The sequence below is a fragment of the Pempheris klunzingeri genome, chromosome 13 (genome assembly GCF_042242105.1).
Source record: "Pempheris klunzingeri isolate RE-2024b chromosome 13, fPemKlu1.hap1, whole genome shotgun sequence".
Taxonomy (NCBI): Eukaryota; Metazoa; Chordata; class Actinopteri; order Acropomatiformes; family Pempheridae; genus Pempheris; species Pempheris klunzingeri.
In genome coordinates this window covers 18,210,616-18,233,342 of record NC_092024.1, presented here as the reverse complement: position 1 = coordinate 18,233,342, position 22,727 = coordinate 18,210,616, and the positions used below count along the sequence as shown (strand labels likewise).

The 22,727-nt window shown below is 42.0% G+C and overlaps 1 protein-coding gene across 1 annotated transcript; it reads right to left on the bottom strand.

Annotated features, from left to right (window-relative positions):
- Positions 1 to 1,621: 1,621 nt before the first annotated feature.
- On the bottom strand, positions 1,622 to 22,306 carry palm1b (paralemmin 1b). Its single transcript, XM_070843022.1, has 6 exons — positions 22,115 to 22,306; positions 10,691 to 10,733; positions 9,055 to 9,135; positions 4,319 to 4,434; positions 3,874 to 3,941; positions 1,622 to 3,624 (listed from the first exon to the last, which is right to left on the bottom strand). The coding sequence occupies exons 2-6, from the start codon at positions 10,730 to 10,732 to the stop codon at positions 3,245 to 3,247; spliced, it is 687 nt and encodes a 228-aa protein (XP_070699123.1). The 5' UTR covers position 10,733; positions 22,115 to 22,306; the 3' UTR covers positions 1,622 to 3,244.
- Positions 22,307 to 22,727: the final 421 nt, after the last annotated feature.

Below are 22,727 nucleotides of genomic sequence, written 5' to 3'. Positions count from 1 at the left end.
TGAAATCTCATTTATGCTGGTGAAACTCTCTGTTTTCATCCTGTCTTTAATATCTCTAAAATCACTCCTCTGACCTTACTCCTCCTCTACATTATTCATTCTCCATAAATGAGCTGTGCATCAATTGTACCTTTTCATTGCTGTTTTTTTTTTTTTACAAGCCAACTGCATTAGTCCTGCACTAAATGACTCTTAAATCTGCACATGATTGTGTGTACTTCTCTCCAGAAGGGTGTCCCATGCCCATCTGTGACTCCCATCAGCGAAGATGCCTAAATCACACACATCATTAACCACAGCTTATGTGCACGCTTCTATTTACAGTATCTGTACATTTGGTTAATTACATACACACTTATCTGACATGCTGTAAACAAACAGTAGTTTTATTCAAGATTAAACATTTAGACGACCACAGAATAGATGAACAGGCATTGGTCTAACACAAGGTTGCTTTTTCTGCTGCTGTCCCAGAGACCCACTATTAAGCAAAGCTTTAGCTCAACACATTTACATGTATCTCTATATATGCAGATGCATGTATGCATATAGATATGCACACATATAAACATGTGTATATACTGTACATAAATACATAGACTGTCAGTCTGTGCATAAAGTCTGTATCCCAGCAAAATGTTAAATGTTGGGTGTAGTTTCTTGTATGTGTGTAGTTTGCATATTACCTATTATCTGAGGTGCATTTTTATCATGAATATAATCTTCAACCATAGTTGTGTCGTACCTCCTCTAGAGTAGAAGGCAGTGTTTCCAGTGGGTCGTCATGACCAGGAGCAGAGCAAGAAAAACCCCGGTCTAAAAATGGCGGCAGACAGACAAGTCCAACCAACTGAACCTGACAAAGGCACCAACAATACACAGATGTAGTCATCTTTTCTTTTTTTTAAAAATACACACATCAAATACAATATACTGCCTTGAAAAGAGGCCATAGGAAAGAAAAACATGAGAGTCAATATAAGAAACAAAGTTGTACAATTACAGTGGAACTGTACATACGGAAAGCATAGACTATATTTCATCTGTCCACGCCTGCTGATCTCCCTTTGGAATGTTAGAAGGGATCATTTCTCTGGTGGTAAATGTAGGCAGGACTTGAGAGAATGCATCTGGCACTAAAGGTTGCAAAATACTCTTATTCAACAAGTGTATGAAGGAGGCAGTGGATTCCACAACCCCCCCCAAACCAGCAATTTGAGTAAGACAAGAGGAAAGGAGGAGTTGAAAAAGAAAATAGTTGGTGAATGGAGAGTGTTAGATTAGACTCAGGATTAGCACCAACTTCAGAGGTTTTTAATCTGCCTGTCTCCGAGCATGGAAGGTGGGGCTGTGTGTTTGACGATGAGGATGAAACGGTGTGATAATGAGATAATGGTGATGATGTGTGAGTGAATCAGAGACATGGAATAGCCCATAGGGAGCAGAAGCATTGGTGGCATAGCATCACTGTCCCGGCATGTCAGTGGCCTTTACCATCTGCCAAACAAGTGAGAAGACAAGGGCCAAAATGTATTTCAATAGGCTTTGAATTGCTACAGTGTATAATCACAATTCGCTAACAACCAGTACAGATTAAAATGTTTCTTGTTGAATACAGCCTAGTCCTAATGCAATAATCACTAAAAAGCTTGGATACCTTGGTACAACTAAATTCTTTATATAATGTTCTGAGGCTGGAAGGATTCAAGGTACCCGGAGTATATCATTATTTGTGATAAAAGTCTATTCAAATGCCCCAAATCCTTTTCTGTGAATCTATTCAAGTACTCTTGGGCCCAGGTCTACAGACAAAGAGTCAGGGGTTAAACTGGGAGCGAGCAGGACAGAAACCAGCAGCCGACAAACACACAGTGAAATTACAGTATCATCAGATTTTATTTGGTTCATGAAGAGACAAAAAGCTTTCTTTTTAGCGGTGAGCTGAGCAAGCCCGCCTCCTCTCGTTACGGTAGAACGAATCCCAATTTAACCCCTGGATTTACATTCAAGTGAACGTGATAGCGTATAATAAAGACCTAACAAGTGACAAGACAGTCAAAACAGTTGCAAGGCTTCATGCAGTGCTACCTCATAAGATTTACACTGATTCTACTGTCGAGAGAACAAAATCATTTAAGCATTTCTAATTGTTGCGCAAATGTTCGTCATGACCACTAATCATAAAGTGAGTGTATCCATCTTATTTAAAAAAACACAAAAGCTGTGATCTTCGTGTACATGTGTCACATAGAGCATCTATGAGAAGCTAGTGCGGTTTGCAATATGGTCACTGTTCTAATTAGCCTCTTTGTCTCCGTGCTGTTTTTTAAACGTAATGCACATCTCTAACACTGCCAATTATATTAACCGTTACTGATAGAAAGACTTATGTGACTAAAGATATGAGCACATATGAGTCTAAGAAAGCACAGACACTTGTTATGATTGTAACGCGAACCTGGAAGTGCTTACAAGCTTACATGCAGTTAATGGTTGGAGATGATAAAGAGAACCAAAAACAATAAATACATTGTATAAAACATAATTTCATATCAATATATTAAAATACTATTTAAAATAATATCTTAGACAATATTGCAATATGAAATTGACCGATAAATAGTTGGTAGGCCTACACAGAGAAATATAGTATATATTTAAGCATCTGTGTCCTTCATAGTTTGCTGTTTTGACTTAAATGATTTAAAGTTTCCAGATTTCCCCCAGTGGGTAGCAGTACACTCCAGAGAGCTAATACATTTTCTTTTTTTTCCAACAATAATAACAATGAACTTACAGTACACAGTCCCATAATAAAGATATACATACTGAATACAATATAAATGTCAAGACAGAAAAATAGAAAAATATCAATAGAAATCAAAAGTCAAATACATATCAAAGAAAGTATACAGAGCAGAGTGTACTTATGAGTCTTTGTGGTTCTTGTTGTTGTAGCTGGAGCTTGTATTGGCTCTCATTGTTGGTATATTGGCTGTGTAACTGTACTTCGGCTTTTTGTTGTTTTTTTTCCAGTTCTGACACACTCACACACACACACACACACATACACACACACGTACACACACACAAACACAGACACGCACACTCTCCCACACAAACACAAAGTTACACACATCTGCAAATACAGACACATGCAATGGCACACGTGCCTGCACAGTTGCAGGTGTGCACACACACACACACACACACACACACACACACACACACACACACACACTGCTCACATGACCGTGCAGCATTTGCAGGTCTGTTTCTTCTCCTTCTCCTTCTCTCCTTCCTCTCCACCTCCATTGGCCTTTTCTTTCTCCGCCATGCTCCCGTTGGGTGGAGCCTGCTCTTCTGTGGCTGCCTCTCCGCCCGCTTTCCCCTCCCCATCCTCAATCACAACAAACTCAGCCTTGACGTTGCCATCCACCCCTTCCATTCCCAAGGACGTGCAGGTCTCCTGCTCCTCCTCGACGGTCTTGTAGCCCATGAACACCAGGGTGACCGGGTTGTCTGCGCTGGCTTGGTCAGGACTGGGACCCAGCAGCTTGGCCTCAATCCCTGTCACCTCCCTCTTGGGGGTCTGACCAGAGGTCTGCACTACTCCGTTCTCACCTATAGGGAGCACCAGAGAATCACTGAGAGGTTAGGAGAGCACTAAAAGAAAGAGGGTGGTCAGAGTAAGTCTGAGATACAAAGAAAGAAAGGAAATATTGTTTTAATGACCTCCGGCAGAGAGGGACAATTTAACAGAGGAGATGAAAAGGCCATTATTAGCTCGCTCTCTCTTTCTGACACAGGTGTTCATGATGTGTTGCCATAGTTTCCAGTGTGATCATATGTTGCCATGGGTACTGGACTTACCTCCATTTTCTTTGGCCACACCCTTGACTGGCTCATCTGTCTCCAGTTCTTCTATCTCTTGCTCCAGCCTGTTATAGAAACACACAAACACGAGCAAATTAATCATTAAAATTCATCTGTAATTTATTTACACCACAGAAACTGTAATATATAGAGAGGAAAACTTTGACTACACGACCAGATGATCTACAAAAAAATAGGACTACGATGTGCTACTTAATATTTCATCTAGCTGAAAATGTTAGCCCTTAATCCATTTTCTTATCCGAAGATGTACAAAAATACCACCTCTGTCTCTAATGTTGTCTAGTGTGACAAAAGGGTTCTATTCCATGATTAATAAACAATAACAATAAGAGGATACATCTTCATCCGCCCTGCAGCTTACGGTTTTGCTGTAGTACAGAAAATATTTGGGAATGTGCTGGCGTTTTTAGATGCTGACCTGAGGATGACCTGCTCCAGGAGTTTGGTCTTCACCTCATCCTCTTGCAGACGCTTCTGAGTCTCTTCCTCCGCTGGAGCTCCATCTAACAACCAGCGCTCCCTCAGTGCCTTAGACTGCAGGACGACATGACAAATACAGACATGTCGTTGAAAATGAACAGCGAGAATGAAGGCAGAGAATCTATTTGCTTTTTCTATAAATGATATTGGTAAAAAGAGGAACACATTTCACTATAATTCCCCCTAAGCCCCCATGTGTCTGGTGTGTGACTGTGTATGTCAGCTATAACAAAAAAAGGAACAGAGGACTTTTCATCATGCCTCTTTCATCAGGAGCAGTTGATTAAGTCATTAGCAGAACTTCAGTCGCCCCTAAATGTTACAAGTTATTACCCTTTCTCACGTGGACACATAATTTCTTTCAGAAGAGCTTAGTGGCACTTTCATGGAGAATGACAAGCCCTTTTGCTAATCTACAACGAAAATCGACCAGTGAGCGCGTCCAGCACTTCTCTGCTGACTGCTGCCACTCAGTGATTCTGTCACATACTTCAGCTGCTGCCAACTTGTTGTTGCCAAGTGGACTATGGCACACAGCCAGAGCATCGAGGCCTGTGGCATTGGGCAGAAAAATCCAAACTAAGATATAATCCTCCTATTATACTAAGATGAGCATGGGGATGGAAATCTAGATAAGTCACTTAAAGATAAAAACAAAATAGTTCTAATCTTTAAACCACATCCGACATTTCCTGGAGGTCGACAGTGATTACAATAGTAACTTTATGGGCAAGTTGAGAGCACTGACTGTGACTAAATTTACTGACTGTAGTCTCATTAGTCTCATTCTAGTTATTTTAGATAAAGTTAATTATTGTTCTCTTACCGTCCAATCTCTTTTTCAATCAATGTTTCTTTCCTTAAATTTCTAGTCCTGCATCATAATCTTGACTCCCCATCCACATTCCCTCCCTTAGATAAGCTAATATCAAAGCAAATACTTGGCATGCTTTGAGGTAAATATAACAGTGTGTCTTACTCGCAGCTGTTAGACCATGCAGTGAAAGACAACCCTGCCTGGCCATATGGAAAAGTGTTAGGAAAAGCTCTTGTTTTCATGAGCTGGACTGAAAATCTGGACCTGTGCTTGATGTGAATTCCTCTCCAGTGATGCAACGAGATTTTCAACAGAAAAACTCCCCCCATATTTTTTTCTCACTGACTCGCCCCTTCCTCTCTCTAGTATGCATCTCTATCCGTGATAAAGTTCATGAACTTATGGGTTTTTGTTCATGTTATGCTGAATGTGGTTGTAAGAATCTGGCTATATTTCCCGCCCAATTCCAATCTGTGTTTATCTCTTTTGAACTGTTAAAGTGCACGGTGATGTCTTTCAACTCTTATTTTCTCCATTCAGTAATTTAGCTCCATGCAGTTACACCGAGCTTAACAGCACACACACTCACACGGTGTAATTTAACACTCTTCATACCCCAGCCCAGCTTCACTGTCTATCCCCCCCTCCAATATTGCTCGCTCTCTCGCCACACCCTACTACCACAACGCCTGACATCACTTAATGTACTCACTCATGCGTACACACACACACACACACACACACACACACACACACACACACACACACACACACACACACACACCAGTCTGCAAAAGCAGTTGTAAAGCTGAAGCGCTGAAGTTACGTCTCTCTCCATTGTTCTTTGGAGTAAAAGCTGCTAACGTAGCAGACAAAGGGCGGAATTGTGATACAAGCGCGCATGCACACGCACACACACACACACACACACATACACATACACATATACACACACACACACACACACACACACACACACACACACACACACATAAATCTAGATGTATTAAGCAGCTGTGGGGAAAAGAGTTTTGTTTCAAAGTTCATTTACCGTATTTCCTTCTACAAAGTGTCATCCCAAAGTGTTTTATTCTTTGAAATTATATAATTCACTTTCTCAACAATACAATTTATCCAGTCTATGCAATTCTTCTTATTTTATCAGCTGTTGTGCTGACTTGAGTAGCATGTAAAATTGTTAATATGTTTTAAGGGAATTAGAGTTAAACATGTAGGGGTGGCGGGCTGGGCATGGTTAGCTTAGCTTAGCATAAACACTAAAAACAACAAAATCCACCTCCAGAAAGCTGGTGGCATGTACCCCTGTAAAACCACAACTCTTTGGCTTTTGCATGGATTAAACAATGAAGATATAACCCCCCCCCCCCCCCTGTTTCCTGCCTTTGTGCTAAGCTAACAGGTTGTTGGTGCTTCATAGTCACCATACAGATGAGGTAGTGAGGTAGTGTGTACATGTGCCAGATTATTACACATGGAAAATTATTAGCACTGTTATTTCTGTCATTTCATTTTTGGAACATTACTTTGCATATGACCCCCTATAACCTGTGTGTTTTACATATTTAGATAACATACGATGTTGATATTCAGAGGTTTTAATTAAGGGGATTGCCAGAATGCATAATCGTATCTGTCATGGCTTGCTAATTAAAAACAGAACTCGTATGAATGCTTTCTGTGTTAACAACATGGTATTACATCATCTCATTGTTTTATCCACACTGAGAGTGTGACTATGTGTGCATGTGTGCGCATGATCCTGTATTCATGTGAGTTAATGGTGGGGCAGGTACACCCTCATAAAAATGTGGTGTGTAAACTGAAACATTTATTGGGTTTTTCACATGAACGCCACCTCTGGAAAAGCAATACTTGCTGTGGTTAGCACAAAGAACCTTCTAATGCTCCTGTACAGCGTGATTACACTTCCCCTCGGTGTGCCTGTGTCTATGCGTGTGCTGTCTGCGTGTGAGACGAAACCGGGGTGCGGTGGGTGTAAGAGCCGTTTCCTGTTGGTGGGAGTGGGACAAAAATCTGTTTCCTTTGCCAAAGCCCTCTGCATTGTCTGAGGCTTCTGTGTTCTTTTATATAGCAGTGCACACAAAAACGAATACACACACACACACACACACACACACGTACAGTGACACACAAGCAAAGGTTTGCTCTGAAAATAGAAAAAGTGGGAGCACGCAGCGGTAATAGCACAGGTCACAGGCACTTTTGCCACAAAGACACACACTCCTGTGCAGGCGTATACACACTGCAACCTTTGCTTGTATCTGCGACCTACTGGATTGTCTGGGGCTGAAATAGCTTTGATAGTGCTGACACTCGCGCTGACAAAAGCCTTGGCTCTGATATAATGAGCGTGTGTCCACTCGCACGCAGATTTGAATGTGTGCTTTTTAGGGAGTGTGTGTGTGTATAAACAGCATGTGGAGGAGCTGCTGGTGTTATCTGGTGTCCATTCTGAACATTCCGTGACAGCAGCAGTAAGGGAGTATCTCACTATGTGGGATTGACGGATTTGAAAGGAATTGCTGAGTTTAATTTTGTTGTTCGGGTGTCCAACACTGCTCACATGTACAACTAAATTCCTGAAAACACAGAACTGGCAGGTAATATTACTGTCAGCTTGTTTCAGGTTCTGGTAAGAGTGAGGGAAATTCTTGGAAAGAATTTTATTCATAAATATATCAGTCTTATCAGCGTGAGGGCTCCGGCACTTTTCAAACAAAGTGAAATTGGAGTGTCCTCAGAGGACGATGAACAACACGGTGCAAATACACCAGTTCACTCACTGCAACTTGAGATTTGTCTGTCCACGCAACATGGCGGCATTTGCAAAAACCAAAGCAAAGACTACAAAAGCTGTGGCTGCTGTCATTTACAGCTAAGACGCTTTGAACCGACCCTGGTGTTATTTTTCACAGCAACATAGGGAAAAAAGGCAAAAGGGTGGTATAGTATGTTTGTCCTTAACCAAAGAGGAAGGACAGAGTTTCCGGGCAACAGGTGAAGAGTATGGATGAGGAGATTTAGGGATGGTTTATAGTTAAAAAGAACTGGTTAGTACAACGTGTAGTCTGACCACATTGGAGATCAAAAGTGCTTATAGGTGTTCTGAGACTTGACAGCCATAATAACAGTTCACATTTACTTTCAAGCTGTCTTTTCTTTATCGATTCAATGTGTTTAATCACAGCCACTATGAGTAGAGGCACTCTAATTACCATGCGCATTGTCATAATGTTATTGAGGTGTTGTGAATGAAACTGAAGCTGTGCAATGTGGAAAATAACACTCACTAGTTCTTTGTTAATTCAAGGACCTGAGGATGTATTTCTTTCCCTGAACTGAGTAATGCTGATGTCAGCATCTGCCTACGTAAGGTAGAAATAACAGGTAAAGTGGAAACATGTGTCCCAAGCCCACTGCTAAGGGCATAAAAGTATTAAGCAAGGAAAGCTTGTCCAGTCTCGTTCCTTGTGCAAAGACTTGGAAAAGCTCTGATTGTGTCCAGCACACAATGCAGCGAATAAAGCTCAATACGGTGCTACTTCTTCTTCTTCATCTTAAATCTGCAATATTGCCCGTAAGAACACTAGTGTTTAATTTTGCTTGCTATAACATGTCTGCTTAAACTACAAAATAAGGTTACAATAAAACAAAAATAAAACAGACTCTCCACGTGTTTGCGGACAATATTTTACATTATTGTGATTTCTTTTTCCCCCAGAAAAGCTAATTACACCAAAAAGTATTCCCACAAGTACAGGACAAATAGGGCACATGCAAAATGTGTATTCATAAGAAAGTGAGCATGTGCGTACCTTGAGATGCTGGAGTTGCCGCCGGTCATCATCCAGCTGCCTCCTCTTGTTTTCAATCTCTGTCTGCTTCTTCCTTTTCTCCTGTTACAACACATACACATTCCGATTACTCTGCAAGTGCACAAAACAATACTAAGAATATTATAAATAGATGTTTTTAAAGTACACTGCACTGTGGTATTAATAGGCCTGGTACCACATTTATTAGGCGTTAGTACTGAAACTCAGGTATCTTATCGACATCAAACATCACAACATTTTGAACAGCACTCAGCCCAGCCTTTAATGGTAGCACTGATGATTTAACTTTTGACTGGGTGCATCATGTAAATCAGTGTATTTGCTCAGTGAGTCTGAAAAAGGAGTAAGAGAGGAAAAGTTAGAAGTTAATATATGTGCCACATATTTATAGGCACATCTTATTCACTCCATATGTCAAGCTAACCCAGCTTGGACCCAAGGCTGCTCATGGTTAATGTCCGGACGCGGGAAGGTGGAATGGATGAAATGGAGCTCGGGCTGGCCAAGCAACGGGAAATCTGAAGACTGTTGTGCTGACATCTTCACAGAGACCTGGCTCCATCTCAAGGCCCCGGATTAAGCTACTGCTCTCGACGGGCGGACCGTGTTCATAGTCAATCGAGCGCCAGAATCCAGCAGGATGAGGGAAGGTGAACTCTGCGTTTACATCTTTAATGCTTGGTGCTCAAATGTAGTCAGAGTTTATGGACAACGATTCCCAGATGTCGAACTTTTAATGTGAAGATGAACACGTACGTATTATCAACACTATCATGTTGCTGCTGTTTACGTTCCCCCAGATGCAATTTAAAAAAAAAAAAGGTCTTCAGAATTATTTCCTGGATGCATACATGTATACGGACATTAATAATTCTCTATGTATATTTCATTCTATTTTTGATACTTAATTGTAATTAATTGTATATGCTCTATGTGTGTGTGGCATGAAGGAACAACAAGTTTCATTTTGTTGTGCAACCTGATGTTGTAAAATGACAAATAAAAGAATCTTGAGGTCAGTTTCAGGAAAATGTTTGAAATAATGATGAGAAATTGAACACATACTACTACTTTTTTGAGAAAGTTGGTGTTGCCATCCTAATGTTGATAATGTAAGTAGCACTTAGTAATACTGTTAAGCAGTATGCTACATTAAGCATCTTTTACAAAGGCCATTTCTGTTGACAGATAAATTAAAGGTTTGATGTTCCAACATGTTCAGATTAAATCTGCAAATGTTTACATTTAAATTACAATATGCATAATTATATTGGGCAAAAAACCTAGATATTGTGTGTAGACAAAGAGACTCTTAATAGATAAAGAGGGACGATAAAGCGTGGAGAAAATAAAAGGAAGCGAGACACTGAGACACAGAAACACAGACAGAAAATGGCAGTGATCTGTAGCTACTGCATTAGCCTTCAATGTCCTCTAATGGGTGAAGGAGATGGGTATCTAAATGGTTGAGTCATTAAGACAGGCGGTCAGATCCTGACAAGCAGCAATGATTTGTTGTTTCTCCTGCTATCAGTGTGCCCTGATGTGCACTTTGTGTGTGAGCAAGAACAGAAAAGAGTGTAAATATATGTGTGTGTCTAATGAAATAACTTACAGCAATGGCCTGGAGTCTTTCCTCTTGTGACACCTCAGCCATCCTGTAAAAAACAAGAGAGACAGATTGAGGGAAAAATAGAGTGATATACATAAAGAAATAATTAAAACCACACATGACCACCAACATCAGACGTGACACATCGGGGCCGTAGCCTTCACTCTCCAGTCATTTACCTTCCAACGGGTTCCCATTGACTACGGTTAAATATCTGTCTGTTGATACTAATTCAGTGTCTCCTTCCTGTCAAGGAGAGTAAGGGAAGGCATGCTAATGTGCTAGCAGGGCACTGCTGGAGATTCCTGCTCTAATAGTTTCCAGACCAGAGCTCCAGGATGGAGGATGGACGGAAGCAGAGCTCAAGCAAGAATAGAAGGACTGCGACTGTTCGACTGAAACAGGACAAAGCAATCACAGTTTCAGTCTTCCTCAAAAATGACTAATGATACACTATAAGTGTCATATGGTGCATGATACTGTGATGCAAGTGCGTCTGAACAAGTGTGCAGACTCTTTTTTCTTAAAACTAAATCAGTTTTTAAGATTAAAAACTAAGATTGGAGCTGAAACAATCAGTTGATTAATTCATTACTTGATCGATAGCAAATTGTCTGTTTCTAAGTACATTTCAAACAAATGAAATTCAATTTTTTTTCTTCTTTTGAATTGTTTGCTTTTGAAATTTTCCACCTTTCTTTATTTTCTATAATTGTAAAGAGAATATCCTTGAGTTCTGGTCGGACAAAACGAGACATATGAAGAGGACACCTTGGACTCTGGGAATCTACATTTTATATACCAAACGATTAATTGATTACTTGACAAAAACAAAAACAAAGATAATGGTTGGTTAGCTGCAGTCCTAATTACGATACCCCTCATTTACATTTACGACAACTGGATAATTAGTGGTTTAATATCTCTATTTGAATTTATGTACGAGGAAAGTCATTATGTATGACACCACATCGTGTATGATACTTTCAAGGACGGCTGAAATTGTCTTGGCCACTACATAAAGTTAACTGAACGATTAAATGAATGATTCATGATTCACTGCCTCCCAGTCTCAATATAAAACGACATCTTTACATAGCCATAATTATCTCGCCATAATAGCAAAAACTTCGTTACAGTGTGTTGGAATGAGGACCCCTCTGACTCTGACAGGGGTCTCAGGTTGCTATTTTTGTGAAGGTGGTGTGTAAAGCACATAAAGTGGCCACAACATCTTAGCAGCCTTTTCCAGGCCAGATTGAAAGCGCATCACCACACATATGGGATCCTCATTTCTCTGCACTGGTCCAAACTCACTTACAAAACAGCTATGACACAACAACTCTACATCACTCCCCACTCATCCCTCTCAAGTGCCAGTAAAATGTGTTAAAACTGTTTGATCGTGTCACTCCTCTTCCTGATGAGAAGCCAGGACACCCACTGTCACTGGTTTGAATTGGATTGCATCATTTTCTAACTATGCACTCACAAGGCTTGAACTGTGGGCATTTCCCACACAAGGGCGTGCAGTGCAATAACACTGGCTCCTATCAAAATATAAAGAAGCTTCTGTCCAATCACTGTGAGCTGTAAGTCTCACAGAAACCTCATGTGTGTCTCATGGAAGGACACTCTGTATCATCCAGGGTTTATGCACCCATTTCTGGCTTCCCTGCAGGTCTACACACATATATTCAAACACCACACTGCTCTCTGTTCTCCCAACAAGCCACATCCCCATCACATGGACACCCTTTGGAGAAAAAGTGAAAACCCACAATCATCTGATCAACCCTTAACTACACACATAAATACACACATATTCTACTGTTTAGACACATTCAAAGCACAGACAAAGAGGGAAAAAACATTTGGAGATAATAATCTCACTAAATAAGGCAAGTGAGCACTGCCAAATTCATTAATTAATAATAAAATAAAGCTCCAAATTCCAAAGTATATTTTGTTGTTAAGACCTTAATTCATGCATTGATAATGCTGTGCACTGCTATATTCTAACTTATTGTCTCCCTACATGTCCTTTCCTTTCCAGCCCTCAGGTTACAGTGGAAGCAGGACAGTTTGCTGACAGAGCATCAGGGGATTCATCTGGATCAGTTCATCACTGGTGTGAAGGAGGCCTGGAAGCGCTGGCTGACCATCCTGACCTGGGAGAGGTCACTGTGAGCATCAGCAGAGACGAAGCAGAACACACCGACAGCATGGCCATGACAGGCGGAAACTGCACGGACACTGGAGGCTCAGACAGATCCAGTCACATGTTTCTCTATTAATGTTAATTACCTCTGTTGAATACATCCGTTGTGAAAAATGCAGGACATCTTTCCCCAGAGTCAAAAACAAGTGTACAACCTAAATCCCAACTTTACTCAAAAGTTAATTGGCAACGGCGTGCGGACAAAATGCTCCAGAGGAGCAACATGAGAGTTATGTGCACCTGACACAAAATAAATGTGTCACATGGACATCAGATGGTCACTCAATTCAACAGAAATTTATAGCCACATAATTTGGCTGAAAAGGCTGAATTCTGTATTAAATTAACATAGAACATATAGCTAATATGACATCAGATTATCAGGTTGCACAAGGTTTATTTGTGTGTTTACGCAACACAGAAAAGTGTCATAAATTACGTAACATTTCAAGTAAAAATACATACTTTGTTGAATCAAAAGTATGATTCAAATAAGGAAATATCTGTTCAAAAAATAAGTCTGCAAGACTTACGAATCTAACCAATGCTGGGTTTTGGTGCTACGGAGGTTTGATACTCGTGCGTTCACCTAAAACAAGGTTGGTGAAAACAATCAACCTGTGGAAGATCTGTCATGTGGCTCTGTGAGTTGTGATCATGACTATCCAGTTTGTGCTAAAGTTAACAGGAGATGTCCATTGCACCAAATGAGGGGTTAAGTGCTCAGATTTTCCATGCTTGCTCAATTCCAGCCTAAATTTGAGTGCTGGCCCTGCTTCCCTAACCTCTAGGCTACAGCTGTAATGAATTGTTAAGATGTACTGGAAAAAATATGTCCACCGTGTTAGAACATCGTGGGCCTGTGTCCTGCTGCCTCTCTCATAAATTATGGACAAACCGGGAGAAAGGAGAGCAGGCAGATAGACCGGCACGGTTAGAGGAGTAATTACATTTATGGCTGAGAAAGGAAGACATCCATGGAGGCTGGCAGTCGCTCTCAGACAAGCCACCAGAAACATATTGAGACAGATAAATATAGCCTAATAGATAGATCGACATTATCAGTCAGACGTGACTGACAGAGGAAGTGGTCTCAGCCGGCAGCCTTACAAGAAAACAACAAACTAAAACTAGTTTTTGTCAATATGTCAAGGCAGGTGCATGGCAGAAGAAATCAGGCAAATGGACTAATGACTGGCCCTATTCCCCAATGAGTGCACTGCTGCTGTAGCATTTCCAGGAATACATTAACTGCCTGCATACACCACCAGCATCCTCTTCTAATAGCATTGTGCTCATGGTCCTCTGGCACCAGCAGTCACTTTACACACACTCTATCTGCACTGAGATGCCCTGAAAGTGATTACCTTAATGCCAACGGAGCTAAATGAATAATAATCCTGCTGAGCATCTTTGTTTAGGGATATCGTGTTGATCTAAAACCCAACCTGGATTTAAAACTCCCCTTTCCAAGGTGAGAGGAGATGGATGTTCTTCCACTGAATTGGCTGGATGCACTAAACCCAAATAAAATACAGCTGTTCCTATGACTCAATCGCTGGTTGTGGTTGATGATAGCATCATACTTGCACCTGTCATTGTACAAACTTATAGCCCTTGCTGTGACAAAAACACGACTTTTAAAACTTTTAAAAAGCAAGTTTTTGTAAAGTTTGTTACAGCCAATTGCAATACTATGTCCTGACACTTGGGTTAAGAAACATTATATTAACTATCTAAGCTACAAAATCACCATTATGACAATCTTAAATCCCACTACAACCTGGATTTGGACACAGCAACATACAGACTGTGATCCTGCCTCCCACGCTCAGATGCACAGCTTGTTTAGAAAGCTTGCTTTTATAGCATCTGTGCTTCATTAGATAGTAAACACTTCATTGCACAATGCAACTTACGTAACACCTACAGCAGCCACGTGGGACGTCCCTTGGTTTTACAGGGAAAAAAAATATTGATAAAATTTTGAAAAAAGGAACAAAACCACAAGATTTCTCAGGAGGAGAGTTATTGAACTCAACTGTTTTAAAGGATAAGAACCCAACTAACAACAAATTGATCCTACTGACAGGCCTTGTCTTTGTAGTTAAAGCCTGATATAGTTTACATTTTTCTGTACCAATGACCTCCATTGTCATCCAAAAACTAGGAAAAATACATGGAAGCTTGTTAGAGATATTCGAGAGGCAATATCTTCCAGTCAGAGTAACAGTTATGTCATCAAGCAGAGGAGACAGGGAGCCAAAGGGAAAAATGAAAGGCACTGAGAGAATCATTCTAATACACCATGTCACTCAACAAATCATGCACATTACAACAGCCTTTCCATTTTTCTATAGAGCCCTTGCATTCACTCGGGTGTTAATTCATAACAGCAAGAACCTTTTAACTGATATTGCGCTGCCATAATGAAACTCCCCAGAACACACACAAAAACGAACTCCTGCCAGAGGCGGAAACGTGAGAAAATATTGGCTAACTTAAGGACCAATTAACCGTCGGGTGATTTTCACACGATTGTGGTTGATTGATGATTTTCATTGTGTTTCATTATTTATTTTTTTAAGGAATTTTTCATTAAAGATTCCCTAATTTTTCACTCATTTTGGAGCCTTTTTATAGGGTCCCCCCATGATACCTTTTTTTTTGTTTTATGAGACGTTGTATAGGGGAAAGAAGAGTACTTCAATTTGCCATGTATTGTTTTACTTGTATTTTTTTATCAGGTATATTATATCAGGTAAAATATACTCGACATTAGTGACGGTCCTACTAACTGTTAGGTTAGTGTTCTAGGGTTAAATGACCTATTATTTACTCTTTAAATCCCATATGTTGACAACATATTCTATTCTTGGATGAATCAAATGTGACACACACTAATACATACACACAAAATACCACTGTCTGGCACAAAAAGGTTTCCTCTTCAGAAAGAATGATGACTGTGAAATGACTCTTGAGCTTAATGACCTTGGCCCTGCATTAGAAAACTATGAGAGTCTGGAAGAGGAAACTAATCTCAAATCCCCTTCACACTCGCTGTGTTGGAGTGGCACTTCTTTCTCCTACTCTCTACTCCCCACTTCCACGGCTTCCTTCCTTCAGGCCAAAAGAACACAGGGACAACAATGCTCCTCCCTGTCTTTCTGCCCCGGCCACAGACACACACACACACACACACACACACACACACACACACACACACACACACACACACACACACACACACACACACACACACACACACACACACACTCAGCCCACCACACTTGCAGCTCTACATCCTTCTATCTGAGGCACAACACAAATTCTGCCAAACATAAACATCATGGTGCCAATAAAAACTGGAGGAAGTCCGCTGAGGTCACATGTTAGTGTTCCAGGGGTCAGAGGGTAAAACCCCTTTCCCCCCCGAGAGGTCACCCATAACTAACAGCTCTGTCAGTACAGAGGAGAGTGGAATACTACACAACATCCACACTGAGGAGAAAAATGAGAGGCAACACATGGACTTTGACATGTGGGATGGGACGAGGAGGTCAGGGAGGAGTGAGGGTTATGATGGTTACTTTCTCTCTCCACTCTGAAGGATCTGAAGGTATCCCTAGCTGCTCCGCTCAAAGGTGGGGATGACAGCACACAGTTTCACATTCTTCCCTTGGAGGCATTCGCAATGCTGATCTCATTTGTACACGCACAAAAGTGACATTGTGTAAAGAATGAAAAAAAGAGAGCTTGAGAGGAAAGCTCAGATGCAGCCTACATTCTCACCTCTGCACACCTGAGCAATCGCTGTGTGATTGTGAGTGTGACTGAAAACATCTGTCCCTGCTCTCACCCTTTTTCTTGATCTGCCTCTTCCAAGTCTCCTGGAAAACCCTGAGCCGAGGGGACTTCCCCACCACTTATCTTCTCTATCAGTATTCCCTCTCTTCGACTCGCCTCATATCCGTATTTCTTCACTTGACCGCACTCAACCTTCATTACTTCCACAACGACAAACCATTACACTGCAAATCTGTTCAGTCGTGGTCTTGCTAATGCTTGCTAATTTCTATATATCCAGACAGTGCATGATGCTGAGTCTACAGCTCGTGTGGCACTTTATTGATTCCTGTGTTTTGAATACAGCCACCACATGGAGGTCAGAACACAGGTTCAGCTTGTAAACCATGGGAAAATATGGACACAGCATCTTTGAAGTCACAGATGAAAGATGAGAAAATACAAATTTGGGTGAGAGTGCAACAGCTCTGCTCAAAGCACTGAAGCATGGAGTCATCCTAACTTCATCTTAAAGGCCACATATTGTGCAAAATGCATAAAAATGTGTCCCTTGTGTGCCTAGAGACCCTCTAACTCTGAGAAAAGACGACCCTCTCTCTTTTCCTCCTGCTCCACTTTCAGCAGGTTGACTGTCTCTGCCCACTTGAAGACCTCTTGATTCCACCTCACTGTCCACCATTGTTTTTCCCTGACTAACGCCAGCTTCTGGTAACATGAAGACTTTACGAGCAAAGCACATAAAGTCCAGAAAGTGACTGGAATCCATGTCTGCTATGAGAAAAAAATTGTTTTTGAACATTAAACCCTGTAAACCTATTCTAGGAAGACTTCCAAATACAAGTGCGAAAATGAGCAGAATACGGGACCTTTGGGGTCCTTTACACTTCTGGTTGTCATTTAGTTTGGCAACAAAACAGCAGTTCTACACCTGGGAATCTTGACTTGAGGAGTTGAATCCGGGTGCCCTAGAAATAGGGTCAATCTCTCTTCTATTGCTTGCCATGAAACAGCTCCGCTAGAGCAACAACATTTTTACAATGTGTCCTTTGTGGGAGAGTTCTCACATGCCTAAATCTGAATGTATGAAATCTCGGGTGAATGCATAATGTCCCATTCCATGTGTGGTGCATTAGGGATGTCTCACATGATTGTTAGATGCTAGATTACAAAAATTCCTGCACAGAAATGCTATAAACATTTTTTTTGTCTCTGCCTCTTCAAGCTATTTCAAAGGGTTAAGGGAAATGAATTAGGATGAGTGAATAGTTTGTTGGTTTAAATTATTGACCTTATCTAAAACAATGCACCAGCATTAGCATCACCTTGACCTGCTAACAGCATTGCTTTTATGTTTACAGTCAATTTCTATAGTGGACTGTCTCCTGTGTCTTGGTAACCTCTCTGGTCAATCAGCAAACTCTATATATCCGGATAGAGGAAGCCTATGGACTTGCATTATTGGAGCATCCTCTCTACGTTAACACAGGAACCATTAGGCCAAATGGGTGCCTTCCCTTATGGCAAGATCCCAATCCTCACTTAAGGCTCTCAAGAGGTCTCAGCGATTGTTTATACAAACCATGTCTGACTAATATCACTCTGTCCTATCTTTTTGGAGACACGTAAAAAAAATTATTGGGACAAGACTTAATATTCTCGTCTGTCCCCTTAAAGATGTGAATGTGTGTGTGTGTGTATGTGCGGTGTTAGATTCACGTTATCTACAGTGCAGAAAGATGGATGATCCCTCTCTGCCGCTTATCAATAGTGCTTTTGATATTATCTTTGCAACAACACTGGTGATCATCATATGAGGATGTGGGTGTGCGCGTGTTTCTGGAGGGGTGCATGACACACACACACACACACACACACACACACACATAAGCTGTACTGCTGAGCACATTTCCCTCTGAGATTAAAATTACTTAGTGGCTAAAAATGACAGAAGAAGACAGTCTATCTGCTGGGAAGAGAGTGAAAAAAACAAATCCTCTCTTGCCTCATCTGTCATGACAAAGCAGCAAGGAGGGGGGGGCTGTAATGAGAGATAATCAGAAAGAAAAAGTGACTATCCAGGAGGAAAAGAGGAGGCAGAGATGAATAAAAAAGAGCAAAGAAACTTGGAGACAGAAAGGGAAAGGTGGATCGCATCACATTATCAAATAATATCTCACATCTCTACTATCTGCCCAGATGTTACTCCTTATCACTTGCTGAGCAAGCTTTCACTTCCACTTCCTCTTTCACTCTACAATACCATCTTTCAGCAGCGTAAGGCTTCTGTATTGCATGTCATTCATTTTCCTCGACTGATTTTATAACCACTGCATAAATGATTCCTTAATGACAGTGAGGTCAGTGAGGGTAATTAGCAATATCCATCACTGTGGGGCTACTCGCTCACGGGCAGGACATAAACCAGTGAGAGGCCTGCTCTCCTCTGCTAATGATATTGTACCAAACAGTTCCGTCACTGAAATGCTAGGAAATTGCAATCATGCAGTAGCAGTGCTATGTAAGTAAATAAAATAGTGCACACTTTGGTGTAACTTTTAAAGTAGAAGTTTCCTTAAACCCCTTAGCATTTTCATTAAAACTGCATTAACTGTCTTAACTCTCTTGCTCCACCAGTCCAGGGTGCACCCCGCCTCTCGCCTGAAGTCAGCTGGGATTGGCTCCAGCTCCCCCGCGACCCTGACGGATAAGCGGTATAGATAATGGATGGATAGGTGGATGTCTTGCTCCACCATGTTCGCCAGCTAGTCACTTTTTCCAGTGGGTGTTATTAGGAGCAGTGAGACTGAATCATAACAGTAAAGTTGTGGCAAAACCAAAACAACAGGCTGAAAAACACTAAAATGCTCTGTAGACCTGAGGGGGAAATCAGACGTTGGGTGTTAATCCACTGTGGGGTTTGTCACTACGAGCGATTCCTTTCACAGAGTAATGTGATCCATTCTCAGCATAAACACATTAATTATAGCCACTTGAATGATGTGTGGGCTACATTTGTAATGTCCCTTGGACGTCCTTCGCCTATTTAAGCTGTGTTTATCAGGGCAGTTAGTGACTGCGCTCTTTTTGGCAACAGTCACCACAGCACTTTCTCCCAGTCCAGCTCACTGTGGACTTCTCTATGAGCAACCGGGGCATTTTGACTACAGATAGCTTGTAGTAAAAAAAAAAGTGTCACTCATTCACATTTCACCTAATTTTTCATTGATAGTCCAAGATTAGGATCTAACTGGTGACAGCAGATCCAACCCAGTAACCAGACTGCCAGGCCAGGAGAGTCACCAGCGCACAGAAATACACACAATCCATCTTTTTTTGTCCTACATGCATACAAAGACAGACTAAAATGCTCACACGAGGCTGCACATTTGCGAACACACAAAGACGTATAAGCGCACAAAAACTCACAAAGAGAAATGTGGCTGTCCAGAGCCATAACGCCGCATGACGATTGGGTGGACAAGACAAGTGCTGTCAGCTCTACTGCGAGTCGCTGACACAACACAGAGCAGCCGACCGGATACAGACCCTCAGCTCACACGCTGCCAGGCTGAGGCCTAACGTGGACTTAACATGTCTCGCTCATACAATAAAATGACAGAACAGACAACAAACAGTGAGCAGACACATGCTGCTGAGACTGTAGTTCTGCTTTTTCTAATTGGTACTAGTGCAACATGTAATCATTGGTGGTCTAATGATTACACGAGGACTAATGTATACAATCTTAGGAAATCAAAGCACTGTGATTGGCTATGTTTCCTGAGAATGAAGGCATGATAGAGTGTGTTGTTTAATGGCTCTTGTTTAGAAATATGAGCCTACTTTCATGCTAGATTTTGCCAGTACGGACCACTTTACTGTCTAATCGATACACATCACATCAGTCTTGACTGCGCAAAAACATACCATTAGGACTTGAAATCAAGTCACTTGAGCTTCCTTTTCAAAACTCATATTTACACCTGGGCTGACAGGACAAATGGACGAGACGTCTGGCTTAAAGTCACCACAGAAGAAACTTTCACAGAGAGTCCATCACTTCCACTGTGCTTATTCATTTCCCCAGCTTTTCCAGGAATCAAACAGGTTGTCGCTGTAGTTATTCAGATAATTAAAACAAAGAGTTGATGTCCTGTCTGTACTTCAGGGACTCACATAAATTCTCTTAGAAATGCGATGGGTGTGTTGTGTTTTCTAGCCTCTGTGCTATCATCATGAACTTGGGGACAACAGTCACGTAGGTTCGCAGGCCAGAAACCCAGGAGACAAACAATGGACGCGAGACCAAACAAAAACACACATTGTCTGGTTGTGCCTATACCCGCTGTGATCAAACGTAATAATGAAAAACGAGCAAAAAAAAATGTAGGAGTTGGTCCTATTGATGTTGTTCTATTCACACAGGACTATGCACAGAAGGTGAACCCACACATGAGCCTACATGATGAGGACAGAGGAGCCAGGCTCCATCACCTGAGCTGTAATGTATTTGAACTAAACCTCAGGCAGCTAAGGATGCACAGTCCCATTCTCTGCTATCCTAAACCCAACTGCCTGGTCCACTGCACAGTGTAAATTCCAGACAGGAGTATGTAATGGCCAAGGTTTTCAGCTCAGGCGCGCCATGTTGGAGCAGACTGCTCACATCACAACACACCATAGAATCTCCTGTTACTCTGCTCTGCTCTCCTCCACAGCCTGCAACCAGCCAGCATCTGTCACCCATGCAGTGAGGGCCACGCACGGCTGGCGCCACTGCAAATTCACCGTCGAGGCAAAAAAAAAAAAAAAAAAAAAAAAAAGCAGACATCCTGAAACACTCTCCTCGCAAAGCAGATCGATATTACATGATGGACCATCAAAGGCATTCGCGTAAACATGTCGTCCCGTTACACCTGTCGGTGTGGCTGTATCATGGCTTGGTAGTACAGTACAGCCAAGCAGGCCTGTGGGCATCTAATACAGGATGTTGACATGACATAATCATGCAGCGATTCTTCCCCTCCAAACCAGAGTTTATTGTGAGCTTGTTATCTTAAATGTACATGCATGTCCCTTGAAGGATGCTGCGCCTCTTGTGATGACTTGTTGTAACCTCACATTAACGCAACGCATCGTGTTTACAGTGCGGAATCTCACCAGTACGCACATTTAACGCCAATATTTCTCTGGGATGTTTTTTTTTTTTTTGGTTTGTTTTTCTCCGTGTCTCCATCCCTCCGTCCGGCTCTGTCATTTCTCTCCAGTCCGAGGCAGAGGATGCTGCCGGGCTGGAAGCTTAAATATTGCGCCGCTGCACAACCAGCCGCTGGACAAATCACCAAAAGCAGGTCAGCCGCGGGGAAAACACGGTCACACTGTAAATCACGACTTACTCAGTTGCGGATCCCTGTCGCTTCCCGCCACAGACGTCTTCCAAAAAGGGTGTCTCCTTGTTTATTTCTGAGCGTCAATTCGGAATACGCTCAACACCCCTTCCTCTCCTCCTCCTCTTCCTCCTCCTCCCCTTCTTCCTCTTCTTCTGGCTGGCACCCCTTCTGCTATCGCTGAGGTGATGCCGCGGGCAGCCCGAGCGCACAGCCCGACAATAATAGGACCCCGATGGTTTCCTCTCGAGCGAAAAAGGCGCACGGCAGAAATCTCGTGGGCTGCGGGGCGTCGTCTGAAGCAGGTTGTAGTCTGGTTAATGCACAGGCTGAGAGAGGGAGAGAGAGTCAGAGTGGTATGTAAAGGGGAGTGGGAGAGGGGGGGAAGGATACGCCTCCCTGCCTTGCAGAGATAAAGGGGGCCCAGGCTGCGCGCGTTGACTGAGATATGGGTCCTCCTCTCCAAACGGGGGCCCTGCTGGCTCTCTTCCAGCCTTATCATATGACGTCCAAGGAACCAGGCTGTCTGCTTCAGGGCTGCAGAGGAGCGGCGTACGTGCAGCCTAAAATTGGGATCAAATCCAGTTCTCCTACCAGAGGAGAAAAGGACCATTCTTTCTGG

What these genes read in the sequence shown, in the direction of transcription:
- palm1b (XM_070843022.1), bottom strand. Translation starts at nt 10,732, where the DNA reads ATGGCTGAGGTGTCACAAGAGGAAAGACTCCAGGCCATTGCT. An exon ending in AAAGACTCCAGGCCATTGCT is followed by an intron (nt 9,136 to 10,690) that starts GTAAGTTATTTC and finishes GTGTTGTAACAG; the next exon opens with GAGAAAAGGAAGAAGCAGAC. An exon ending in GGCAACTCCAGCATCTCAAG is followed by an intron (nt 4,435 to 9,054) that starts GTACGCACATGC and finishes GTCGTCCTGCAG; the next exon opens with TCTAAGGCACTGAGGGAGCG.